This window comes from Delphinapterus leucas, chromosome 1 (assembly GCF_059928025.1).
Source record: "Delphinapterus leucas isolate spDelLeu-1000000601 "Yukka" chromosome 1, BTC_Dleu_Yukka2, whole genome shotgun sequence".
In the NCBI taxonomy this organism is placed as follows: domain Eukaryota; kingdom Metazoa; phylum Chordata; class Mammalia; order Artiodactyla; family Monodontidae; genus Delphinapterus; species Delphinapterus leucas.
Genome location: NC_143129.1, coordinates 158,399,024 through 158,423,563, shown reverse-complemented (window position 1 = coordinate 158,423,563; position 24,540 = coordinate 158,399,024). Strand labels below are relative to the sequence as shown.

The 24,540-nt window shown below is 54.7% G+C and overlaps 2 protein-coding genes across 3 annotated transcripts in view; both read right to left on the bottom strand.

Moving 5' to 3' along the window:
• The window catches only part of BMP8B (bone morphogenetic protein 8b), a 31,730-nt gene that overhangs the window by 4,413 nt on the left and 2,777 nt on the right, over positions 1–24,540 (bottom strand). The window contains exons 2-6 of one of the 2 annotated variants that reach the window (XM_089895464.1): positions 11,358–11,547; positions 10,772–10,920; positions 2,895–3,089; positions 1,993–2,115; positions 1,377–1,501 (exon numbers count right to left, since the gene is read on the bottom strand). In XM_089895464.1, coding sequence (XP_089751590.1) covers positions 1,377–1,501; positions 1,993–2,115; positions 2,895–3,089; positions 10,772–10,920; positions 11,358–11,547 — 782 coding nt within the window. The remainder of the gene's footprint in view (positions 1–1,376; positions 1,502–1,992; positions 2,116–2,894; positions 3,090–10,771; positions 10,921–11,357; positions 11,548–24,540) is intronic. The other variant, XM_022575354.3, reaches the window with a different exon arrangement.
• OXCT2 (3-oxoacid CoA-transferase 2) lies at positions 7,085–9,978 on the bottom strand. Its single transcript, XM_089895492.1, is given in 5 exon segments — positions 7,085–7,363; positions 7,617–7,871; positions 7,874–8,260; positions 8,308–8,674; positions 8,676–9,978. Coding segments are annotated over 5 exon segments (1,845 nt in total). The 5' UTR covers positions 9,402–9,978; the 3' UTR covers positions 7,085–7,253.

Here is a 24,540-nt window from a genome sequence, read left to right as displayed (position 1 = left end):
GCTAGCGGCCAGACTTCTAGGCTCACCCTTGGGGTGTCCGACACTGTTGTTTCTCAAAGCACCTCCACCCTTCCTAACAATTTCTAGGCAGGGATTGTTCTGGGCAGATGACCGCTGAGGGCACAGGGACCGAGTCACCTGTCCAGTTCCATGGCTGAAGCCGAGGCCGTGGCACGACTGGGACCTGGCACGAGGATTCTGCTACCCTCCTCCAAACAGCTCTACCCCTAAAGACAGCCTGACTGAGTGAGCTCTTGCAGCCTCTACAAAAATATTTATCTGGAGACTCATGCTGCCGTTCACCCTGGACTCTTCATCGGGGCCCCACATGGAAGGGCCTGTCCAGCCTGTCAGGGGCTAGAGAGAAAAGGGAACCTGCTTCCATCCACCGGGAACTCCCAGGCCTCACGGAGGCCACTGAGCAGGACCTGGGCGAAGCCGTCTCATGGGGGGCCCTGTCCGGCAGCCTGGCCCCCGGTTCCCAGAGCCCAGCCTTATCCCAGAAGCCCCAGCTCTGAGCAGCCTGCTGCCAGGACAGGCTCCATCACCCCTGACCTTCTTCAAGGAAGGCAGCTCCCCAGGGGTCCAGCAAATCCCATGTGACCATTGGGAAAGGAGGCATTATCCTGGGGTCCATGCTGCCTTAACTCATTTGCTCTAGGGCATCACCTTGAACAACCTGTAACTACAGTGTCCAGGTCAATGTTCTAGAAAGAAGCCTCAGCACTAAAAAACATTTAAAACACTTAGCGATAAGCAGCAGCAACAGTGTTCCTATTAGAAACTTTTTCAGCATTTAAAGTTTCCCCAGACACCGAGGCATCAAAAGCCTGTAGAGACACAAAGAGCCCAGAGGGACCCAGAAAAAAGAGCCAATGGGAAAGGAACAGGAGGGGAAACCAGAAGGGCACGGGGTACCTGGGGACTCCTGCACAGGAAGAGGGGGCAGAACCCACATGTGCGTCACCCACCCCGACCCTGAGGGCGTGTGTGACACACAGGAGGCCGAACGTGCCAGTGAACATGGTGCACGTGTGTGTTCCGAGGGCACAAGTAGCCGTGTGGGATGCCCGCCTATCATGCACGGGCTGTGCCTCTGACCACCAGCAGGCGGGCCTTTGTAAGTCTGGTACCCACCGCATGGACGTGCAAGTCCCCCACGTGCACGTGTGTTTAGGTGCACGGGTTGGGGGTGGCCCACACGGGGACCAGTTTCTGCACGGCTGTGGGATTTCACTGCACGTGCATGCAGAAAGGTTTCCATGTAGAGAAAGCTCCCTGACACAGCAGTGCTGCCATCACCTGCTGGCTGCACGCGCCCCTCTCCTCCGCAAACCCCTCCCCTGGGCGTCCAGGCAGAGGGACGCGGTACTGACCAGGGACTGCAGGATGGCGTGGTTGGTGGCGTTCATGCAGGAGTCCAGTGGGAAGGAGCACTCCCCTTCACAGTAATAGGCTGAGTAGCCTTGGGGGGCGATGACCCAGTCCTGGGGGCAGGTAATGGGAGAAGGTGAGTCCCATCCATGTGCCCCTCCCGAGCCCCCCAGTCCAGCACCTGTCACAGCACAACTCAGGGCTGCCCCTTACCCTCCCTCAGCCTCAGGGCCCACCAGCCCACCCTCGGGCCCCTCCCAGGGCAGTTTCCCCCAGAGGTCTGACATCCACCGGAAGACCCTCAGCAGACAGGGCTGGGCACGATCTCCGTCCCCTTCATGCGCCATCAGCGCTCAGCTTCATCCTCCCCAGCTCCACAGCAAAGGCCAGAGGCACTGCCCACCCTGGCCTCAGTTTTCCTGCTGCAGCTCTGACATTTTATGGCTAAGGATTCAGACAGTCTCCATTTTCATGGTTTTCACAAAAAAGCACTTTTCACTACAGAAGCAACACATTCTCCCTTTAGAGAACTTGGGAAAACAAAGAGGAAAATAAAACAAGAAAATGCAAATCCCCCATGTTTCTACCTCCTCTTGAACATACACTTGCCATCATCAAGGTGGGGACTGTCATTTAGGAAAGAAGGAGAGTCAGGAATTACCAGCCAGCCAAGGTCCTGGAAGCTGACATAGAGCTCATGCCGACGGCACACCTGTCGGCCGTGGGAGCCGTGGACGTCGTCTGCGGGGTACAGAAGGGGCAAGGTCTTTGCTGGGGTTCCCGCTCTGTGCACCCACCACGGGGAGCTCCCGGGGCGGGGGACGCCCTGATGGGCTCATTTGTTGAGTAAATGAACGATGGGAAACTAACCCATTTGGTCTCATAAAGCCCATCTCTGCAGCTCTGCTGGCGCCGTGACCCTGGTCAAGAACCTTCGACGGCTCCAGATGATTCCCCGTGGTTACAGTCACCCCACGCTCAGCCCAGCCTCCCCTGACTTTCAGCCTGTGACTCCCCATGGTCCACTCAGCAGCCCGGGGACCCTCTGCCGCCCAGCAGCCCCTCCTCCTTTCCTCCGGAGACACCCCTGACCTCATCCGCCTCTCCAGCCGCGCCCATTCCACAGGACAAGTGGCTCCCACTGAGGCCAAGCAAAGCCTGGCTCCCCGTGAAGGAAAGGAGGGCACCAGGGGGCTCTGATCCCAAGGGGCTTGGCCTGGTAGGGACACCTTCACAGAAACGCTTGGATACTTCAGGGTGCCTGGGGCAGCACCGAGGGCCACCAGGGGCACCTGATTTTGATGGGGGGGTGGGGTGGGGGCCTGGTGAGCCAGGGAGGACAGGAAGGGACTTCAGGGCGGCGAGGGCAGATGCTCAGAGCCCTGGAGACCGTGCAGTGGCTGGGCCCCAGGGTGCAGGGGCAAAGTGGTGTCAGGAAAGGTGGCTGGGTGACTGACCATCAGCCTGACCCCACTGAAGCCAGGAGGGTTCTGTCCCCACCACCTGGTCCCCAACCTCACCGAAGATCCCCGGCAGTTTGTTTGGGGGCGGCAGCTCGTTGGTTCTTTTCGGCAGCCTCCTCTTCAGGGGCCTCACCGCCCGAGGGGCTCGGACGGGGCCGGGGCTCTCCCTGAAAAAGGTGACCACGAAAGGCTGTTTGGAGCGCGGTGCCTGTTGCCCCAGCAGACCGGCCAGGCCTGGATCCACGCTGCGCCCTGAGACGGAGAGAGCAGAGAGGGTGGTCACTCGAGGGTGGGGCCCTGCACGGGGACACAGCGGGGACCTCTCTGTGGGCGGGCCAGGAGCATGGAGCCTGAGGCTGCAGGGGACCCACTGGGTCTCAGTTTCCTCCTCTGAAGACCTGAGTCCGAAGTCCAGCCCCAGCCCCCAGCGGGCAGGTCTGCAGGAGAGGGGGAGGGTCCTCGGGAGCACAGGCTTGGGATTAGTGATGGTCCAGGGCACCGCCTGTTGGGACAGCGCTTTACAGCTTTCAGTCAGTTCACGTGATGATCTCAACCAGTCTTCATGGTGACGCCAGACCCATCATTTCACTGAGAAGCATCAGAGCCCCTCGGTGACGGCTCAGAGCACCACTACCGGGGACTCTCAGAACCAGGGTTCCCATCCATCTCGGGGCCCCGGGGCCCGAGTTCTACCTTCCACCCCATCCTTTCTGGGGATCAGTGTAGGATTTACAACACCTGGCTGGCGGGAGCGGCTGCCAGGACTCAGTGCTTGCTCTGCTGAGCACCACCCAAGAGCAGGCCACTCGCCGATGCCCCCAAACGAGACCCCAGGCTCCGCGGGCAGAGACATTTACCCCAAGTCCACGTTCAGACACGTGCATCTAATTCCAGAGCCCTTCTTATCCATTTAAGTTCTCAACCAGCGGGTTTGTGGTTTGAAAAGGAAGAAAGAGAGAAAAGGCTGTGGGCAGAGACATGACTGGGGCCTCAGCCTAGGAGTAGTGATGCTTGTAAAGCTGGGATTTTACCCGCAGCTGCTAAAGCCTGAGGATGCCGGAAAAACACGCTGCTTATCCCCGGAAAAGTCACCTCCACCAGTAAAACTATCTTCCTGTACCTCTTTGCAGTTCCAATGACCTCTTGTGTTTTAATTGTCAAAGTGATATATAACAACTGTAAAGAACCTTAGAAAAAATATCACCCATAAAACCCCTCCCCTGCTACAACGCATCATTTTCATTTTTCTGGGCTATTTTCATATGTTAATTTAAATTGTGAGCGTTAAGAAAGAAGTGTGTACTTTCCCCAATTTTTCCACGTAAACATCTTCTTGGTTGTTAAGTCTCAACTATGAACATTTCAAATGTATAAAATTCCTTTGAGTAGATACATCTGAATATTTAGATATTAGTTCATCTTTAGACATTTAAGTTATTTCCTGGCTTTCATCATAAAGATGAGAATGTGATAGAACCTCTTCATTTCCTTTCCCTGTGGAATTTTCACACACTAAACAACAGGGCATGACTACAAGCTCACTGTTAATGTTTCTTAAAACCCAGGGCCGAACATCCCACTTCCAGCTACATTTCACCCCAGTGTTGCAGCAGTGATGCACAGGCATAGACACACATGCACATATATGTATGTGTACACACACGTGTGCGTTTATACAGCTAGTGTACACATGTGCACATACATAAACGTGTGTTCTATTAGTGGGTCTCATGAGCCTCCACTGCACATTACAGGTCAGGGACATCACCGGCCCTTACACAGCTGTGCTTTAGCCCTGAGTCCATGGGCCAGGGTTGACTAAACAACTAATCGACCAGAGACTAACCTTTGACCTATGACATCACCTGCCACAAACATGCACTGGGCCCATCAGAGGTGCCACTCAGGGATGACCCTGCTGAGACAGGAGCTGACACTGGAAGGGGCCCAGGGAGAAGCCGTTCGGGGAGTTTGGGTCATGGCAGGTTAGGGTCACGAGGAAGAACAGCAGGCCCGTGAGGATGCGGAGCCACAAGACACACAGCAGCCCTCCCACAGAGGGAAAGGCCCGTGAGGGCACCAGGAGGAGGCCGCGGAGTGATGGGGGCAGGCGGGCGGCTGTCGTCCACGCGGCACTGGAGCGGAGCTCCACACCTGGTGGACACATGCGGCGGCCTTGACCCGGCAGCCCTCTAGGCTTGTATGTGCAACCGCCCTGTCCTGTGAGTCCCTGGAGAGCCCTGTCCACTGAGAGGCCAGGGAGACCTTCGGTGCTCCCGAGGCTGTGCTCACTGTAGACTTTTCTTGTGCAACTGTCTGGTCAAGGATCGTATTGGGGTCTCCTGGGCGCAGAGAGATTGGGTCACAAGGCAGGCCCCGGCTGTCCAGGAGGTGGCCCCCAGGCTGCCTGGCTCTGGCGGGACCCTTTCCAGAAAGCAGAGGCAGGAACTTCAGGAACCTCTGAGGCCCAGGGTCCCTGCCTCTAGACCTGAACTGTGAGGGTGCTGGCAGGCATGCTGTCCCCTTTGTGAGAGACGTGGGATGTGTGGCCACACCTCGAGATGGGGGCCACACTGTGGCCTCCCCCAGCACGCAGACCCAGATGAAGATGCTGCTCCTCTGGGCCAGGAAGGCCCCTGACACCTCCAGCCTCCCCCCATTTCTGAGTCTACCCCATCAGGGCCCGGATGTCTTGGCAGCTCCCCTGCCCTATCCCATCCCTGGGGATTCACGCCCCCTACCCCTGGGCCAGGCCAAGATTGCTCCCATCTCTCCCCAAGGCCTCTTTCTGCTCTGGGTGCCACCTGCCCCTTCCCTGCAGCCCCTGCCCCACCTCAGCCTGCGGTCATGGATATGACCCTAGTGCCACGTTGAAGGACAATCAGGACGCCTGGCTGAAACCCTTGGAGGGGAGCCAGCTGTGACCAGGTGTGCTTTTGTCCCACAGGTTATTTATTTCCTCACCGCATGAGAACTAGGAACTCAGTGCTTTTCCTTCTTGCTACTGTTTAACAGACCTGTAACTCGTCTGCCTCTGGAAACCTCTGCCTGTCCCAGGCCGATGCTGGAAGGCGTCTCCCTCCAGGCAGGGCAGATCAGTCCTCCTCCCCAGAAGCCCCAGAGGGCTGCACAGCCCACTCGGTGACGTCCATCCACCGCCCGCCTGGCCACGGTCCCCTGACACTCTGTGGCTGTCCCCTCAGGTGCACTGTCTCTCCACTCCAGGATCCGGGCCTCCCGTCAGCGTGAGGCCGCAGGGAGCCTCTCTGAAAGGCCTTCCTTGACCAGCTGGAGCTTCCTGTTCTTACCCACGGGCTCCCATCCATTTTGTGCAGCCCTAGAGCCGCATTGAGAAAGCACAGCCTCCATGGCAGGCCTGGGTTTGAACCCCACAGACGCACGCACACACGCACGCAAACAAAAACTCATTTTTTTCTGTCTAGTTTGTGAGACTATGGATTCAGGATGAAGTACATCACTGCCCCTCATGGGTTTCAAGGGAGTATGAACAAGAGGCTGGTTTAGGCTCCGTAACAGAGAGGAAGGGTCTAAGTGTCTGATCTGGACGACAGAGGAACGCTATGATTTAAGAAGAGAAAACCCATCCACGTCCACCGCCCGCATTTCTAGAACTCCTCCCATCCTAAGCCGCAGCCTTTGGCCACACACAGGCGGCCGTTTATCCACAGAGGAGACTTCTCGGAGAAATGTCAGCACCAACGGTCTCTCCCCCTTCAGTTGCCCCTATTACCAGTTTACTGGCCGCCTAGACGGTCTTGCTTCCCTTCTAGAGACATCTATTTAGCTACGAGGAGGAGAAATGTGAGAGGCAGAGGAGGTGAGGCTACAAGGAAACAAAACTTAGCGACAAAATGAAAGTCCCCAGAAGGAAAGTCAATAGAGCCAAAGGAAAATACCTTTCATTTAGACAGCGTTTCTCCTGGTGACAAATTCACATTTATGTGTGTATGTTTTCATAGTTCCAGTACACTAAAATGGTGCCTTCCACAGACTCTGGGTGGAGTTGTTCCTCCCCCATCACTTTTCCCTACATTTCATGATTCATTCACAAGAGCAGGAACTTCAGTGAAACCTTTCCCATGGGATCATCTCAAGCTGCATAGAATTTAATGTAAATACCACAGACAGGGAGGAGGGTGATTGGAGCAGAGCTTTCTCAGAACTCACAGGACATATAAGGTCAGTGCCTCTGTTTTCCTTTTGTTTTTAATTAAAGGCATGTCCCTCTTGAGAGAACAAAGCCTATCCAGTGGCAGCCAGTCTGGGATGGCAGGAGAAAGCCGGCCAGATGCTGGTGAAATGTAGAAATGTGATTGCGGCGTTCTCAGGATGCAATCCAGGAGGTTAAAGGGAGAAGCACACGTTCTGGGACCAAGGTTCACTTTCTGGCTAGGTTTAGACGTGCTGCATGGGTCTGAGATTCGGGGAGATGGCAAAGGTGCTCCCCGTGCTCTTTTTGATGTCCTCCACCATCAGGCCGTCCCAGAGCTCGATCAGGGTCAGTCCTCTCTTTTTTTTTAAATTAATTAATTAATTTTTGGCTACGTTGGGGCAGGCTTTTCTCTAGTTGCGGCGAGTGGGGGCTACTCTTCGTTGTGGCGTGTGGGCTCAGTAGTTGTGGCTTGCGGGCTCTAGAGTGCAGGCTCAGTAGTTGTGGCGCATGGGCTTAGTTGCTCTGCTGCATGTGGGACCTTCCCGGACCAGGGCTCGAACCCGTGTCCCCTGCATTGGCAGGCTCATTCTCAACCACTGCGCCACCAGGGAAGCCCAGTCCTCCCTTCCTGTGCATGTCAAACACGGCCTTCTCGGTGATGATTCAGTCCACACACCGCTTTCCATTCAGCGGCATGGTACATTTCTCCAAAATTTTGGGTTCACTGGCCTTGGTGGAGTGCTCCATGGTGACCATCACTCTGGTCTCGGTACTGGACACCAGATCCATCGCACCCCCCATTCCTTTCACCTTCTTGCCGGGTATCATCCAGTTAGCCAGGTCACCATATTTGGAAACCTCAAGGTTAGGTCGATGTGTCCCCCTCGAATCATGGCAAATGATTCATCGCTGGAGAAAAAACAGCCCCCAGGAAGAAGGGTGACTGTTTGCTTGCCCGCATTGTTGAGACCTGAGTCCACCTCCTCTTTCAGTGGGAACGGACCCAAGCCCAAGATTCCATTTTCACTGTGAAGATGAACGGTTATACTGGGGCTGATGTAGCTGGTGGCCAGAAGAGGGATTCCCATGCCCAGACTGGCATACAGGCCGTCCTCAAAGGCAAGAGCTGCCTGCTTGAGGACCCGTGTCCTCATACTGTCTGCAGACTTGCATATTTCATCACCCTCTTTCCGGGTCATTAAATGCTCGCTTCTTTTCTCATATTTCCCCCCTGTATTCCTCGATCTAAGTAAATGTTAGGAACATGGATGTCCTCTAAGTAAATGTTAGGAACATGGATGTCCTCTAAGTAAATGTTAGGAACATGGATGTCCTCTGGGGCAAACGACCCCAGGTCCACAATTTCTTCAATCTCCACCACTGAGGTTCTCGCAGCTTTGCACATGGGCACGTTGAAGTTCCTGGCGCTGGCCCTGAAGACGAGGTTTCCTGCCCGGTCGACCTTCCACCCTTTCACCAAAGCAAAATCGGCCGTGACGTCGTGCTCCAGAAAGTACTGCTGTCCGTGGAACTCCCTCACCTCCCTGGGCTGACTCAGGATGGAGATGTGGCCGTCCTCTAAGTACTTGCTGGGTGGGCCTCCCTCCTGGGCCAGGGTCCCGTAGGCCGTGGGGGTGCGGAAGGCGGGCATGCCGGCGCTCCCCCACGCGGATGCGCTCGGCCAGGGTGCCCTGGGGCGTGATCTCCAGCTCCAGCTCGCCCACCAGGTACCGGTGCTCGCAGAGCGAGTTCTCCCCCAAGTACGAGCAGACGATGCGGGTGATCTGCTTGGTCCCCAGGAAAAGGCCGAGCCCGAAGTTCTCCTCCCCCACATTGCTGCTGACCAAGGTCAAGTCCTTCACGCGGGCCTTGAGCAGCGCCCCTATCAGGTTCTCCGGGATCGCGCAGAGGCCGAAGACCCGGACCATGATCCTCGCGCCGCCCGGGATGTCTCTCACGGCCTCCACGTAGGACTAGGCACGCGCGCGGGTCCTGCTGGTGAAGCCGCACACACCGCCTGTCGCCAGCGTGGGCACCGAGCGGCCAGCGGCGACCCGGCGCCCGAGCGCAGACTCCAGGAGCCGCAGGGCTGCCATCGTCCGCTCCGCTCCGGCTGGGGCTCCGGCCCCGGGCCCAGCGGGGACAGGCGGCGGCCGTGCGCGCCCCGCCCGCGCGTCACAGGGCACGGGGCCCCCGGCTGGCTCCCCGCCGCCCCGCTCTGTCTCCGCGCTCCGAGGGCCCGAGGCGCCGGGCTTCCCGGGCCGCGAAGGCAGGAGGCGGGACCGGTCCGGACCGTCAGGCGGGACTGGAGGGATCCGGGGACTGGCGCACGGAGGCCCCGAGGCGACGTCCCTCCGGGGAAGCCTGGGCGCCGTCTCCTTCCTCTCCATCGTCACCCTTCCTCCCCGGCGCGTTACTCCCGTCCCCCTGCCCCCAGATCCACCTGCACGTCAGCGGTTCCCACACCTGTGTCCCCAGCACGTACTGTCCTGGAACCACATTTGTCACAACTAATCAACCAATACTGGTATCTTATTATTTACTAAACATCACGATCTACTCAGATTTCATTAGTTTTCTCCAGCGTCTTTTTTCCAGGATCCCACCCAGGGTCCCACATTGGCATATAGTCATCACAACTCTTTAGGCACCTCTGGGCTGTTACAATTTCTCAGACCTCCCGTGTTTTTTGATGACCTTGACAGTTTTGAGAAGTACGGGTCAGGCAGGTGTTCTGTAGAATGCCCTTCAGTTTCAGGTCGTCTGATGTTTTTCTCATGGTGAGACTGGGGTTCTGGGTTTTGGGGACGAAGACCATGGAGGTGAAGTGCTGTTCCCACTCCGTCAGATCAAGGGTGTCTGGGAGCTACATGACGTGTTCATGGGAGCCTGAGCACCCGGCTGAGGGGTGCCGCTCAGGTTGCCCCTGCAAAGGTACTGCCCCAGCCCACGGCATACTTTGGGAAGCAAGTCTGTAAGCGCAGCCCACACTGAAGGAGGGGGAGAGATGCTACACCCCCTCGAGGGGGAGTGTCTCAGAGGGTTGTTTTATAGAACGCTGAATCAGATCCTGTCCCCCTCCACTGCTATTAAATAAGATGACATTTATTTCAGAGTTACTGTTTTGCCCACTTCTCTCAGCCTCCTCACAGCCGTTGCCTAGCCCTCTGTGCTCCAGCCGTGGTGGCCCCCGCTGTACTGCACACACCAACCCTGGGCCCACCAGGAGGCTCTCCCCCAAACACCCGCTAAATGAATGAAGGTGTGAATCCTCATTCTACAGATGAGGAAACCGAGGCTTAGGAAGGTAAGTAACCTGCCAAGGTCACCGAGTTAGAAGGCTGCAGAGCCGAGATTCACACCCAGGCCTCTGCCTCAGAGCCTTAGGGTGTGAGCGCTTCCCCCCGCCACCCCCCCAGCCCAGGACGGAAACTCCTGATGCAGAAGGTAGCTCCGTAGGGTAGAAAGAATCTCCCGTTTCTCGGGGAGGGAAAACGTGGGCTCACTCCGAGCAGCGCAGCTGTTGGTCCTGCAGAAGGAGGGGAGGGACCCTCGGCTGGCAGGGGCCTCCTGCTGTCCTGCACTGCGGAAACCTCACTCCACCCACTGGGCCCCGCGGAGGGGTGGAGGCATCCCCCAGCGGCACAGGCGGAAAAGGCCAGGCCTCCAGGGCCACGTGAGGGGCTCCAGCTGCGCCTGCCGCCAGCAGCTTCCTCGGAGGAGCCCCCAGGGGAAGGTTCACTGCTGACCCGAGTCTTACCATCATCTGTTTCCACATAGAGGCGGAGTCCCAGGTCCTTGTTACTGTTCAAGAGCCAGCGGTCACTGGCTGCTGTCACGTCCAACACCAGCCAGCCCTCGTCCCCAGATCGGAGCGTCTGAAGATCCAAAAAGAACAAGTCAGACTCCCTGTGGACACGAAAGAACAATTAACCGAGGGCCGGCACAGCTGCCTTTGTTTCCAGTGCCCTCCTGGGGGACCATTAGTGGGGCATCTACCCCGCCTGGCTCTGACCTGGGTGCCTTACATGCCTTTTCTCACTGCGGCTACTGTACAAAGGTGTTACTGTGCCCGTGTACAGATGCGGAATCTGAGGCTCAGGAGCTCAGTGACCTGCCCATGTCCCACAGCTAGGACAGTAGGATGGGGACTTGAATCCAGGACTGATGCTGGGCCTCTCCCCACGGTGACACGAGGCCTCAGGCCAACCATCTTTGTCCTTTGAGGGTGGGCTGCCCAGGAAGCTCCCCTTCTGTCCTCTGGGAAATGTACCCCCCGGCACCCAGGGCTGGGCCGGACCCTCCGACAGAGGCTTGAGTGGGCCCGTGGGGCTCAGGGCAGGCACCTGTTGGACTTCTCCAGGACCACCTCGAACATGCTGACGTGGAGGGTCCAGTTGAGCAGGTGGGTACTGGGCAGCTTGTAAATCCGGAACTCCGCGGCCGTGACGGCCTCCCCCGCCGGGATCTGGGTCAGGTCAAAGCGGAACTCCTTCCACTGGGGCTCCTGGTGGCCCAGGGTGCGGTCCCGCTCCACTGCAAGACAAAGTGGGACTGGCGGTCACTTGTGGTTCCAGCTCGGGCTCCGGGGTGGGCAGGGCCGGGTGGGATCTGGGGGCCTGGGCAGTCTGGGTGGACCGCTCCCTGCTCGAGAACAGGCTTGTCCCAGCTCTGCCTCCTGGGTGCCGAGAAGGCTCCGGGAGCTGTGTCATGAGGCGCCCGGCACGGCACCTGGCACACGGCGGCGGTGCCACAAGGGCAGTGTCCACGTCTGGTCCGCAAGCCCCAAACCCAGCTTGCCCCGCTCAGCACCCCGCTGGCTCTGGGACCCACAGATGGGGCCCAGGACAGGTCCCTCCTCTGGGGAGATGGACATCAGACCCAAGGCAGGAAAGCGCCACGGTGGCAGCAGGGACATAGCTGAGTGCACTTGGGCAGGACGGGGCTCCCGGAGTCAGCCGGTATGTGGATGGGAGTTGAGGGGAGAGAGGGCTTTGGAGCTGGGCCTTGAGGGGTGAGAGTGAATTTGCCACAATGTCAAGGGAGAAGGATGCTGCAAAGGCAGGGTCCAGCCTGAGCAAAGGCCTAGAGCCAAGGAACGACAGCACCGGCAGGGAAAACAGCAGCCATAAAGCCCAGCAAAGGGTGAAAGGACGGCAGGACCCTCTTTGAAACAAGGGGAAGCAGGAAGGGGGGCCGGAGGGAGACACGGAAAGAACCAGGAAGAGGCGAGGTAGGATGACAGCTCCTGGAGATGCTGGGTCAAGTGCTGGGGAAGCTGGAGGGTCCCATGGCATGATCTGAGCAGGCTTCCCAGAGGAGGTGACACCTGAACTGGCCTTGAAGGATGGGACTGAGTCTTGGTAGGTGGATAAGGTGGGGGAGAAGACATTCTAGGCAGAGGTCCTGCACAGGTGTGAGGTGCTGGGGCCACCCACCATCCTTCAATGTGCAGCTCAGGGCATAAGTCTGGCTGTGGCCTGACTGCGGAGAGCTGGAATTCTGGCCTCGGAGCGTGGGCTGTGCTCTGGCCAGTGGGGCGTCAGGGCTCTGGGCAGCAAGGGAGTGTGGTTTAAGGGTAGAGTGGAAGCTATGTGTGGAGGCGAGGGTAAAGCCCAGGCTGGAGGGGACCCGAGGCAGGCCAGTGGCAGGGCTGCTCTAACAGTCTGGGCAAGAGACCACAGGAGCAGAATAAACCCCACATTTCCCCAGCTGCCCGGAAATGCCCAGGACAGTATATTTAGAGCGTCTCACTTTAGCCTCCTGTCACTTTCAAACACTAAAAATCTGTGTTTCCGCAAAGCAGGGGCGGGAGCCTCCCAGAGCCTTCCCCCAAAACCAACACTGAGATTTTAATTACATGTCTGTGAGTCTTTTTAAAAATTCTCTCTCTGGCTACTGGACTCAGAGACCACAAGTCACCAGGCTGGTGGCAGAGGCGGATGTGGGAGCACTTCCTGTCCTTGCGGTGGAGACCTGGTCCGGTGATGGATGGGCAAACAGCTGTGCTGGGCGGGGCCAGTGGACACATGTTTGGGCAGGAGATGGGCGTTTCATCCCCTGACCAGGGAGGAGAGGAAATAGAACCTCCATCGTCTGACAGGGTGCTGGACCCGCAGTAAATGCCCAGCCACGAGCCAGGCTGTTCCAGGGGCAGCATGTCATAGGAGGATCCGGGTCCTCCCATACAGGCAGGGCACGGAGGGCAGGGTTCTGGACCTTTGCCGAGTGATGCTCGCCATGAATATCACCACACGAGTCCCCTCTTCCCTACAGACTCCCACACAGAGCTTTGGGGACAATTTCGGATTCGGTAACTGCAGAGACAACCTCGGTTACGTGACTGTGTAAGCATCCCTGATCTGCAGGATGAAATAGGTCCAGGCTGTTGGCTGTCACAGGGTGTGGCCCTGAGAATAAGGAGGGGTCACTCAGCCACGCCCTGAACCTGACCCCTCTCAAATCATTCTTATATATCTGCCCCCAAGGCACAGTGGGTGACCCTTGGTGGGTCATTGGGAACCTCTGTCTGCAGGCCTGACACTGACTCACTCATGTTGTATCCAGGACTGAGGGAACAACCACAAACCTGCCAGCTCCCGCGGGCACCAAGCTCTGTGGCCTCCCTCCCTTGCTGACCTGGGGGCCCGCGTGTGCTGGGTCAAGAGAGCCCTGTTCACCTGGGTTGACCCCAGTTCCAAACTTCCATCCGGTGGGTTTCTGAAATCGATGCCCACCACCCCCTCACCCCCGCAATAGTTCCAGCACAGGAAACTGCCCACCCCAGCAGTTCCAGGCAAGCGCTAGAGGCGGGACATTTTTAGGAAAATGATTTTCATCAGAAATTGGTGAATTATCCTGAGTGTGGAACTGGGTAAAGAGAGTAAGTCCTTTATCTGACAGTCAGTGGGGAGGGGAGGGCGAGGCCACCTGTGGAGGTGCAGGTTTTTCAGTGCCTGTGGCTTTGAGTTAGGAGAGAGAGTTCCCAAAAGCTGGTGTTCTGGGAAAGCATTTTCTGGCACCTCTATTTCCCCCTTGTTAACTGTGCAGACCGAGCCTGTTTTAGCCAGAGAGGCAGCTTAGGGCATCCTGGAGGGTTCTGGCCAGTGGTCAGGGCCTCACTGCAGGCCTGTCCCTGCACTAACCAGGTATGGAAATCCCCTCTGGGCCTGGTCTTCTCCTGTGTGAACTGGGAATGAGGAGACACCCAGCTTTCCTCACAAGTCCATGAAAGGACTTTGTAAATAGTCAGGCAATGGACTGGGAGGGATGGCTGTTCAACAGGAGTTTGGGATGAGCCTGACTTGCAACCTCCCAACTTTGAGCCAAGATGAGATACCCTCGAAGGCCATGTCAGCAACTGCAAGGCCATGGGGTGGAGGGGAAGGGGAGATTTTGAGTGATGGTTTTCTAAATGAGTGTGTTCATCATTCATTTATTTATTCATTAATTTATCAAGTTCAATTTATAAACAGATTTATCAGGTTCTTACGGTATGTAAGAGTCTGTTCTGACTGGGAGCACGGCAGTGAACAGACAGAACAAGACAGTGCATTCACAGTGTTTACAGTCTAACAGGGGAGACAGAATAGAAACAAACAAGACAAATAAAATAGGGGATGCCATTTCTATTGTAAGAAAAATACAGAGCATTATGGTTTCAAGAGGATTGGAAGGGGTAGGGGGGCTTGTCCTTGGATGCACAGTATGGCCTGTGAGAAGGAAAGAGGTAAGCGCAGATGTGCGTATTCTCACATGGTGCTGGTAGGGATACCATGGAGAGGAATTTGGCAACATCCTTTTGCAATACCCTGGCAAAATTACCTATGAATTTATCCTTTGACCCAAGATTCCCAAAGACACACTGGCAAAGATATGAAAAGACAGGCACAATGCACTTCATTGGGCACAGGGAGCAGACAAAGGTATGTCTGGCTCCATAGGCACCTTGACATGTTTATTTTCCACAAAATTATAAAAAGCTGCCCAAAATGTTCAATCACTGAACCAGCTTTTCTGTCTGGAGAAGCAGCAGCAAATTAATTTACTCTCCGGTCGCCTTAATGCAGCCCCCAGAACAATAAACAGTCATGATTCACCAGTGAGTGCCAACTGGACCCTCGGCCTTCGCCTCCAGCCCCTGATAAACCAGCTCCAGACCCCGCGGTTGAGGGGAGGGCCCACAGGAGGAGGCGGCCTCCACCACCATGTCTGTGGCCCTCATTCTGCCTTTCCATGTCTGAGGCCCTGCACCCACAGCTCAGGCTCCAGATGCCACCCGCCCAACACCTTCATCGGCTTTGGCTATTTTTGTGCCCTCAACAAAATGTAGAGTCACCTGGCCAACCTAAATCTGTCTTGTTCCTGACCAAAAAGTAAGACTTCAAAAGACACCCCCTTCCTCCAGTCCAGTGTGGCTATTAAGAGAATGGCATCTTCTGACCTGACAGTCCTTCCTGCCCTCAAACCCTTCCCCAGCCCCTCAAGGCCCATGGGAGGGTCTTACGCTTGGCTCTCCGGTCCAGCCACCGCCCCTCACCCACACAGGCTGGCCCTGCCCATCCTCACAGCCTCCTGGGCCTTCTGGTGCCAACACCCTCCCCCTGGAGTCCCTCCTCAAAGCCGCTCTCTCTGGAGTTGCCCCATCCCACCAAGTATAAAGGCTACTTTCTTCTCGGTCCAGCTGTGAAAGCCCCCTTGCCCACCTCTGAGCCCACACACATCAGCCTGCCGGTCTCTCCCTGTCCCTGTCCCGGGGGTCCCCGTCCCTGGTTCTTCTGCCCTCTGGACGGTGACCACTTTGAGGACACAGACTGAACAATGTGGGGTGGAAACGGGAGGCCTCAGCAGTCTGCTCATCCCGGGGGCCCAGAGAGGGGAGGCCCGGCCCCTCATCCCAAGGGCTCCTGGTCCCCAGGACAGCGGCTCAGCATCCAGCAGCGCAGCCCCTGGGCTGGGGCGTCCTGCTGGTCTGGGAGTGGCTTCCACGTCACCGAGGGTTTCCAACCCAAGCCACCCATGTTCTCACTTTACTGTGGGACTCGCCTCCGTTCACGGCCTGGCCCCCGAGGTGGAGGACAGGCTCCCTCGGGGCCCCGGAGGCGGATGGGCTGGACCCGTCTGGCTGGTCCTGCCGGTAACAAGGCCGAGGGGCCCCTCAGACCTAAGGAAACACCCGGGTCTCCGCGGCCCATGCGGGTGTCGAGTGAGCTGTAGAATCCATCACCCCCCCCGGTTCTGCCCCTTCAGGGCTTCCTCCTGCCCAGGAATCTCAGCGCTGCCCAGAGCAGGCCCCCTGCTTCACTTCTGGGGGTATTTTTAGTCAGTTCTCATTACTGACTTTTACAAGAGCTCTTTCCATAAATGGCTCTGTGCTTATAATTACTGGTCCAGGCCTCAGCCGGCTTCAGAGCCCAAATTAAAAGGGAACAACCTGCCCACTGCACCACATCAAGCCCGCCAAGGCCAAAAATAGATCCAAGGAGATGTGAGCAAGAAGGATGCGGTTCCTCCAGTTCAAACCCAGGAAGGACCTGAACTGTGGGGCTTTCCAGAAGGACGTGGTCACGGTGACACATCCCCTCTCTCCCGTGGGGAATGGGTGCCCGTGAGGAGTGGCGGGTGTCCTCCCGCCCTGTGCCTCAGCCCTGGAGGAGCCCCATCAGTGGGCAGGGAGGGTGGGGGACACATTCTTTTGTGGGAGCTGGAAAGGGCTTCGTGGCAACCCTGCATAGATGGGAAACTGAGGCCCAGAGGGGCAGAGACTTGCTGGGGTCACGTGTCAAATTAGGGGCCCTTCACGTGGACTTGCAGACTTGGAGCCCATATAAAATGAGTGGCCCTGGACTTTCTGGGTGGCGATACTGGTATGCGGGAATCACCTCTCCACAAGATTCTTCCATCAACAGGTACCTGAGAGGTGGCCTGCTGAGGCCACTGTTCTCCAGGCAGGGCCCTGCGGGGACTCGGGTCCCAGGGGAGGGACAGGGTGATCTGCAAAGATGGGGAGGCTGGAGGGACCTCCCTGGCGGCCCAGTGGTTAAGATTCTGTGCTTCCAATGCAGAGGGCGTTGGTTCCATCCCTGGTCAGGGAACTAAGATCCCACATGCCGTGTGGCGTGGCCAAATTATAAAAAAAAAAAGCAACAACAAAAAAAGACGGGAGGCTGGCCCTGCTTATGTGCCATCCGTCCAGGCCCAGAGTCAGATTTGGTCCCCGTTCTGAGGTTGTTCATAGTTTCTTAGTAGGGCCAAGGGGTGGGTAAGAGAAAAAGGGACTAGATGTGCCCCCGAATCAGACAGGCAGAAAGCAACTCCATTCCTAAGAGAAATACAGATGATCAAGGTGGAGGGTGCTCGTGGAGGTGCCTTGGGGAGAAGTGGTCAGAGAACACTTTTCTAGGAAACATAGTTGAGAGTGGTGGAAGAATTCTGACAAGCAGAAATGGAGTAAAGTATCTGAGGCAAAGCACGGAGGTGGGAAATAATGTGTCAGCTCCCATTTTTTGAGCACTGAACTGTATGTCAGGCACCATCCTGGGCACATTACACAGGCCATTTTTGTTAATGTTTACCTAACTGTGTTAGTTATCTATTGCTGTGTAACAAATTACCCCAAATATAGCAGCTGAAAACAACCAACACATTATTTCACATGGTTTCTGAGGGTCAGGAATCCAGGTGCTTAGCTGGGTGGCTCTGACTCAGGGTCTCTCATGAGGTGACAGTCAAGCTGTCAGGTGGCGCTGTGGTCTCTGGAGACTTGACTGGGATGAACAGATCCACTTCTAAGCTCACACTTGTGGCTGAGGGTAGAGGCTCCACATGTGGACCTCTCACGACATGACCTTTCCTCAGAATGAGTCATCTTGGGGGGTGGCAGGTAGAGCCCAAGACGGAAGCTGCAGTGTTTTTATAACCTAATCTTGGAAGTGACGCAGCATCCCTATTGTCACATCCTATTGGTCACATAGACCAGCACTGGCCCAGTGTGGGAGGACATAAGGGTGTGAAAACCAGGAGGCAGGGATCATTGAGAGCTATACTGGAGGCTGGCAACCACAGCAACCCTGTGAAAGAGGCATTCTTCACCCCATTTTATAGGTGAGAACACCGAAGATCAGGGAAGTTAACTGATTTGCACAAGACCACACCCAGAAGCCCCCAAGGTGGGATGAGAGTCTAGGTGTAACTGTCTCCAAAGTCTACATTCTTTCTCCCCATCCACAGCCTCATCAGGTTGGGGACATGTCAAGGGAACACCGCAGGGTTCTGCAGGACTAGAATGTCAAACGCCGAGTGCCAGGCTGGTAAGAAGGAACACGCAGAAGGATCCCAAGCAGGAGAAGCCATGAGTGGATTTTCACTTGAGTAACTGCAGTTCCAAGAACAGGCTGAGAGCTTTTTCACCTCCATGTCTCCCCTTTGCCTGGACACCTTCTCCTTTCACCCGCTTCTGACTAAGTTCTACCCTTCTTTCAAGGTCCAGCACAATGCCACCTCCTTCAAAGCCTTCTCTGTCCCCCAGCCAGGAGGCCATTCATTCCTCCCCCTCTTCTGGCCTTGTCCATCCCCCACAAATGAGAGCGGGACCTGGTCTGTCTTCTGCAGCACTGAACCTTCATGCTCGTATCTGAGTGGGGGAATGGCCATTTCTCCCACTTTGCAATCATTTACATTGAGTTGTCTGTGGGCCTATCTTTCCCACAGTAATGAGCGGATCTTGGGCTGGGGCTTGTGCTTTGGAGTGGGCACCAAGATAACCAGGGAGGGCAACAGCACACAGTAGGTTCCCAGGAGTGTTTGTGAAGCAATGACCTCAGACTGAAGGATCCAACCTTCTCCATACCTGGGTCTTGCAGCCTTTGGCTTCCCCAGAACCCTTCCTGTATTCAGAGCCCTAGACTGTTCTGAAGGAATGGCTGCGGCTCAGGGGGCAGAGCCAGCAGTTAAAGGAAAGAACTGGGTTTTACTTCTGGTCTTGTCACTGACCAGCTGGACTTGGGCTAAAAACAAACAATCAAACCAGGCTAACATTTACTGAGCATTTACCAGGCACTGTTTCAGCCCTTTACATAGAGTAAGTCATTTAATGCTCGTAGCCATCCTAGGAGGCAGGAACTATTATCGCTCCCATTTTACAGATGAGGAACCTGGGGCACACAGCAGTAAATAACTTACACAAAAGTCATATAAATATATCTTAGGTCAGACTTCCTGGGCAACAGGCTGAGTGGGTAGGTTTAGTGGAGAGTGTTCTTGCAGGGAACAAGCAGGAGTGGGTACAGTTGAACAGCTGACGCAATCACAAAAGGGCCAGCCCAACCCATCTGCACGGGGAGCTCTGGGCTGATGGCCCTTCACAGTTGTCCCTCCTTGAGGCAAGGGGGCTGGGCATTTATACCCCAATAAGCCAGGATGTGGGGTGCCCTCAAGGAGGGTGCCCAACCTTGAGCAAGAAGCTTGTGGATTGATGTTGAGAGAAGGACCCAGCCGTCAGCAGCCCACCCTCCAAGCAGCTGGTGCAACAAGTGATGCAGTCCCAAAGAGAATATCTGGGGGGCACCGCAGCATCCACTAAAAACAAGTGGTAGAATGGGGATCTGATTCTGGAACCGTGCTCTTACCACTCGGCTCCAGGTCCCCAAGTAAATGATAGGGGCGGGAGGGTAGACAAACACAGCAGGCTCTTCCGCATAATTCTGGCTACTGTTTACTGAGCGGTGCTAGGCACTTGCTAAGTTTTTCAATGCCTTAACCTGTATAACCATTGCACTATGGTATAGGTATTATTATCCTGATTTTAAAGATGAGGAAACTGAGATGCTGAGACTTCAAGTAACCTGTTCAAAATCTCACAGATCTCAAGTAGCAGACCCTGAATTAAAACCTGGTCTTCCCCACTGTGCTCTCCCACCTCCAAGGCCAACCCTCCTCACTGCTATGACCCAGTTTTCATATCTGCTCCTTTGGATCGATCTGGGCACCCAGGACCTTGGGCCAGTCACTTATACTCTTTGAGACTAGACTTCTCCCCTGTCACCTAGGGGCAATAGTAGTCATTTACCTCAGAAGGGTGAGAAAAGACTGAGAAGATGGGGGCGGGGAGGAGTAGCCAGTCGTCAGGGATTCATAGGGCACACCATTCTGATGGCCAAACAGGGTTTTGGAGAAAAGAGACCCACCTTCAACTCTTGGAAAGAGAAATACCTTTGGAAACCATCAACAAAATGAAAAGGCAACCTACTGAATGGGAGAAAATATTTGCAAACCACATTTCTGATAAGGGGTTAATATCCAAAATATATAAAGAACACATACAACTCAATAGCAAAAAAACAAACAATCCAAATTTTAAAATGAGCAGAGGAACTGAATAGACATTTTTCCGAAGAAGACATACAAATGTCCAACAGGTACATGAAAAGGTGCTCAACATCACTAATCATCAGGGAAATGCAAACCAAAACCACAGTGAGCTATCACCTCACACTTGTTAGAATGGCTATTATCAAAAAGACAAGCGGGGCTTCCCTGGTGGCACAGTGGTTGAGAGTCCGCCTGCCGATGCGGGGGACGCGGGTTCGTGCCCCGGTCCGGGAGGATCCCACATGCCGTGGAGCGGCTGGGCCCGTGAGCCATGGCTGCTGAGCCTGCGCGTCCGGAGCCTGTGCTCCGCAGCGGGAGGGGCCACAGCAGTGAGAGGCCCATGTACAGCAAAAAAAAAAAAAAAAAAGACAAGCGATAACAAGTATTTATGAGAATGTGGGAAAACGGGAACTCTTGTGCACTGTTAGTGGAAATGTAAATTGGTGCAGCCACTATGGAAAATAATATGGAGGTTCCTCAAAAAATTAAAAATAGAACCACCATATGATCCGGCAATCCCACTTCTGGATATATATCCAAAGGAAATAAAAACAGGATATCAAAGAGAAAAAAGTGTAAGTATGGTAGTGGTCATTTTGCAATATGTACAAGTATTGAATCATTATGTTGCACACCTGAAACTGAGATGATATTATATGTCAATTATATCTCAATTTAAAAAAAGATATCTGCACTCCCATGTTCATTGCAGCATTATCCACAACAGCCGAGATGTGGAAGTAAGCTCAGTGTCCATCTACAGATGAATAGATAAAGAAGATAAGGCGTGTGCACGCGCGCACACACACACACACACACACACACACACACACAAGGGAATGCTATTCAACTATGAGAAAGAAGGAAATCCTTCCATTTACGACAACGTGGATGAAACTTGAAGGTATTATGCTAAGTGAAGTAAGCCAGAGAAAGACAAATACTTCATGATATCACTTATATGTGGATTTTAAAAAGTTAAAAAGTCAGAAGAGTAGAAAAGTGGTTGCCAGGAGCTGGGGGTGGGGGAAATAGGGAGAGGTTGATAACAGGGTACAAACTTTCAGCCATAAGTTGAATAAGGTCTGAGGAGCTAATGTAAAACGTGGCGACTATATTTGATAACACTATTATGTAATTTTGAAATTTGCTAAAAGAGTAGAAATTAAATGTTCTCACACACAAAAAAGAATACATATGTGAAGTGATGAATGTGTTAATTAACTAGATGGGGGGACTGTTATATGTATATGTATAGCAAATCATCCTGATGTACACTTTAAATAACTTACAATTTTATATGTCAATTTTATACTTCAATAAAGTTGAAATAAAAATAAATGAATAAAAGGTAGATAGATAAAAAGAAAAATAATGTGGTCACTTAATAGTCACTTTCAAGACGGATAAAGGATTTATTGTTAAGTGAAAGACAAAATGGCAAAACAGTGGGCATTTAGATTCCACTTTGTAAAAAAGAATAACACAAATTGATAAAATATCAGGGCTGGTTGCTGGGGAAGGGCTAAGCTAAAGGATTAAACATTGGTTCTCCCTGAGGTAGACAGAGGATTATTAGGAGCTTCCATATTATATGTTTCTAGACATATGGTCTGAATTTTCTATCATGAAATTCTATAATGTCGCCATACGGTATGAATTTTCTACAATGAATATGCAGCAGTTCTATAAATCCCAAAACAAAGATATTTTGAAAATCACGTTCCTAGTTTACAACACACGCTCACATTTAATTCAGTCCAATTCAGCAGCACGAACTGCACCTAATGAGGGGCCCTGGGCCAGGGGGAGAGGCAGCTTCTGTGTAGGACAACAGCAAAGGATGTGCAGGCAGGGAGACAACCTGCTGTGTACCTTGGGAAAACCACCAAAGTACCCTGAATCTCACTGTCCTTTTTTTTTTTTTTTTTTTTGTGGTATGCGGGCCTCTCACTGCTGTGGCCTCTCCCATTGCGGAGCACAGGCTCCAGACGCGCAGGCTCAGCGGCCATGGCTCACGGGCCCAGCCGCTGTGCGGCATGTGGGATCTTCCCAGACCGGGGCACGAACCCATGTCCCCTGCATCGGCAGGCGGACTCTCAACCACTGCGCCACCAGGGAATCCCCCTCACTGTCATCTTTTTAAAGAAAGATGTGACAGTAAATGTGAGATGAAATGAAAGGACAGACATGGAAGTTCTGGGCATGTGGTCATCACTGGGTGTCATCTCACACAATCCCTGAACAGCCCCTAGGGTGGGTACCATGAGTATCTCCATTTTACAGAGGAGAAGACTGAGGTTCCTAGAGGTGGACTGAAAATCCAGATCACACTGAGAGTAGTGGGTGGAGTCATGATGCAAATTCTGTTGAGTCCCAGGTCAGAACCCCCAGCCCAGTCCTGCCTGCCCTCCCACTGTCCATCCGCTCCCGGTTTCCAGAGAGAGGCGTCACTGTCTAGACCACGTGACAATCACCTTGTGGCTGATGTACTGTTATCTGTCTCTCTCTCCCACTGGAAAGTCAGCTCCACAAGGGGGGACTTAGTTTCATTCCCTGTTATATTCCAGGAACTAGAAGGGAGCCTGGCATAGAGCAGGTACTACATGACAATTTGTGGAGTGAATTCAGGAAAATATGCAAGAATTGCTTACTAAAGAACCAAAGAAAGTGACCCTGGGGCTCACGGAGGTGAAGGTCAGGGGGCTGAGCAGGACCCGGGCCAGGTCCCTCGCTCGCACTGAGCCCTGCGTCTCCCGAATCCAACAGCCTCAGCTCATCCCCACCCGTGTCCTCAGCCACCCAGGATCACGGGAGTGAATTAGTCCAGTCCACGGAAGGGTCAGGACAAAAGTGAAGACGGCCCATCCAGTTCTGACTACACTTCTGCCTGCAGTGCTGTTTGTGCCTCAGTTTCTCACTCTAGAGCATGGGCACCTGGTGCTCCAAGGAGAGGATGCGGAGAAGGGCTCAGGAGGAACATGCAGAGGTGGGCTCTGCTGCCTCATTCCTCCCTCAGGGCTGGCTGGGCCGGCTGAGGCCCTCGGGGGTCCAGCCAGTCACACCGAGCCGGGCGGAGGGATGGGCGGTGGTGTGAGAAGCTGCCTCCGAGGAGCCACAGGGCCGGAGCTGGGAGGCACCTCGTTTTTCTGACACCATCGCTGTGGACTGGACAGGAAAGCAGAGGCCCAGAGAAGGGAAGGGATGTGGCTCGGGACGTGCAGGAGTCCACAGCAGGCCCAGGAAGGACAAGAACCTGGGCGCTGCCTCCCAGATCAGGGCCCCCTCCCCTGAGCTCAGGCGGCACCAGGGACAGGCTCCGTCTGCTCCTCGAGGGCACCGGCCCCGTCACTGTGTCCTGGCCAAGGGGAGCCAAGAGTCCACAGGCGGAGATCGACAGGCAGGCCAGGCAGGGCCCAGCTCTGACCGCAGCCCTGACCCCCAACACAGGCCCTGTCAGTCACGACACGGCTCCTAAAGCATCTGCTCAAAAGCAGAGGCCTGACCCCTGGACGGCAGGCCCAGGCCTCTGGGTCCTACAGGTGCCACTGACGGTCAGGGCCCCGGCAAGCACCAGGCCCGGCTGGCTTCTCAGGAGCTGATGAGGCCAATAGCAGAGGTGGAGCTGGAGCCAACAGTGTGGGAGCCTCGGCGTGGGCGCTGATGCCACAGCGACTCTGCTATTAGACTCCACGGTGGTTCAGGGGCCGCTGACCTTCAGGGGCCTGGAGCCGGGGCCTCCAAAGGAGGAAACAATCCTGGTAGGTTCTAATCCCCCACATCAGCCTAGCTAATTACCAGTTAAAACTACTCGAACTGAAGGAGTTTTACTAGTGCAATTAGTACGTGAGAATAAAGAAGGCCCTCAGACAGCTGGCTGGACTGCCCACAGGCCAGGCTTCCACTGAACAAAGATCTGCTTGTTAATCCACAGCGTCAGAGGCCTTAGATCTTCATGAAACACACAGAGGTGGTGTGGGAAGAAACTGGGATTTGGAATCCACAGCCTGGATGATGCCATGGACGTGCTGTGTGACCCTGGGTTGGTTATTTAGCCTCTCTGAGCCCATGAAATGAGGCTGGTAAAACAGCTTCACAAGTTGCTGCATGGGTGAAATGAGTATTTATAGGACTATGGAACTTCAAATGCTAGTTTTTATT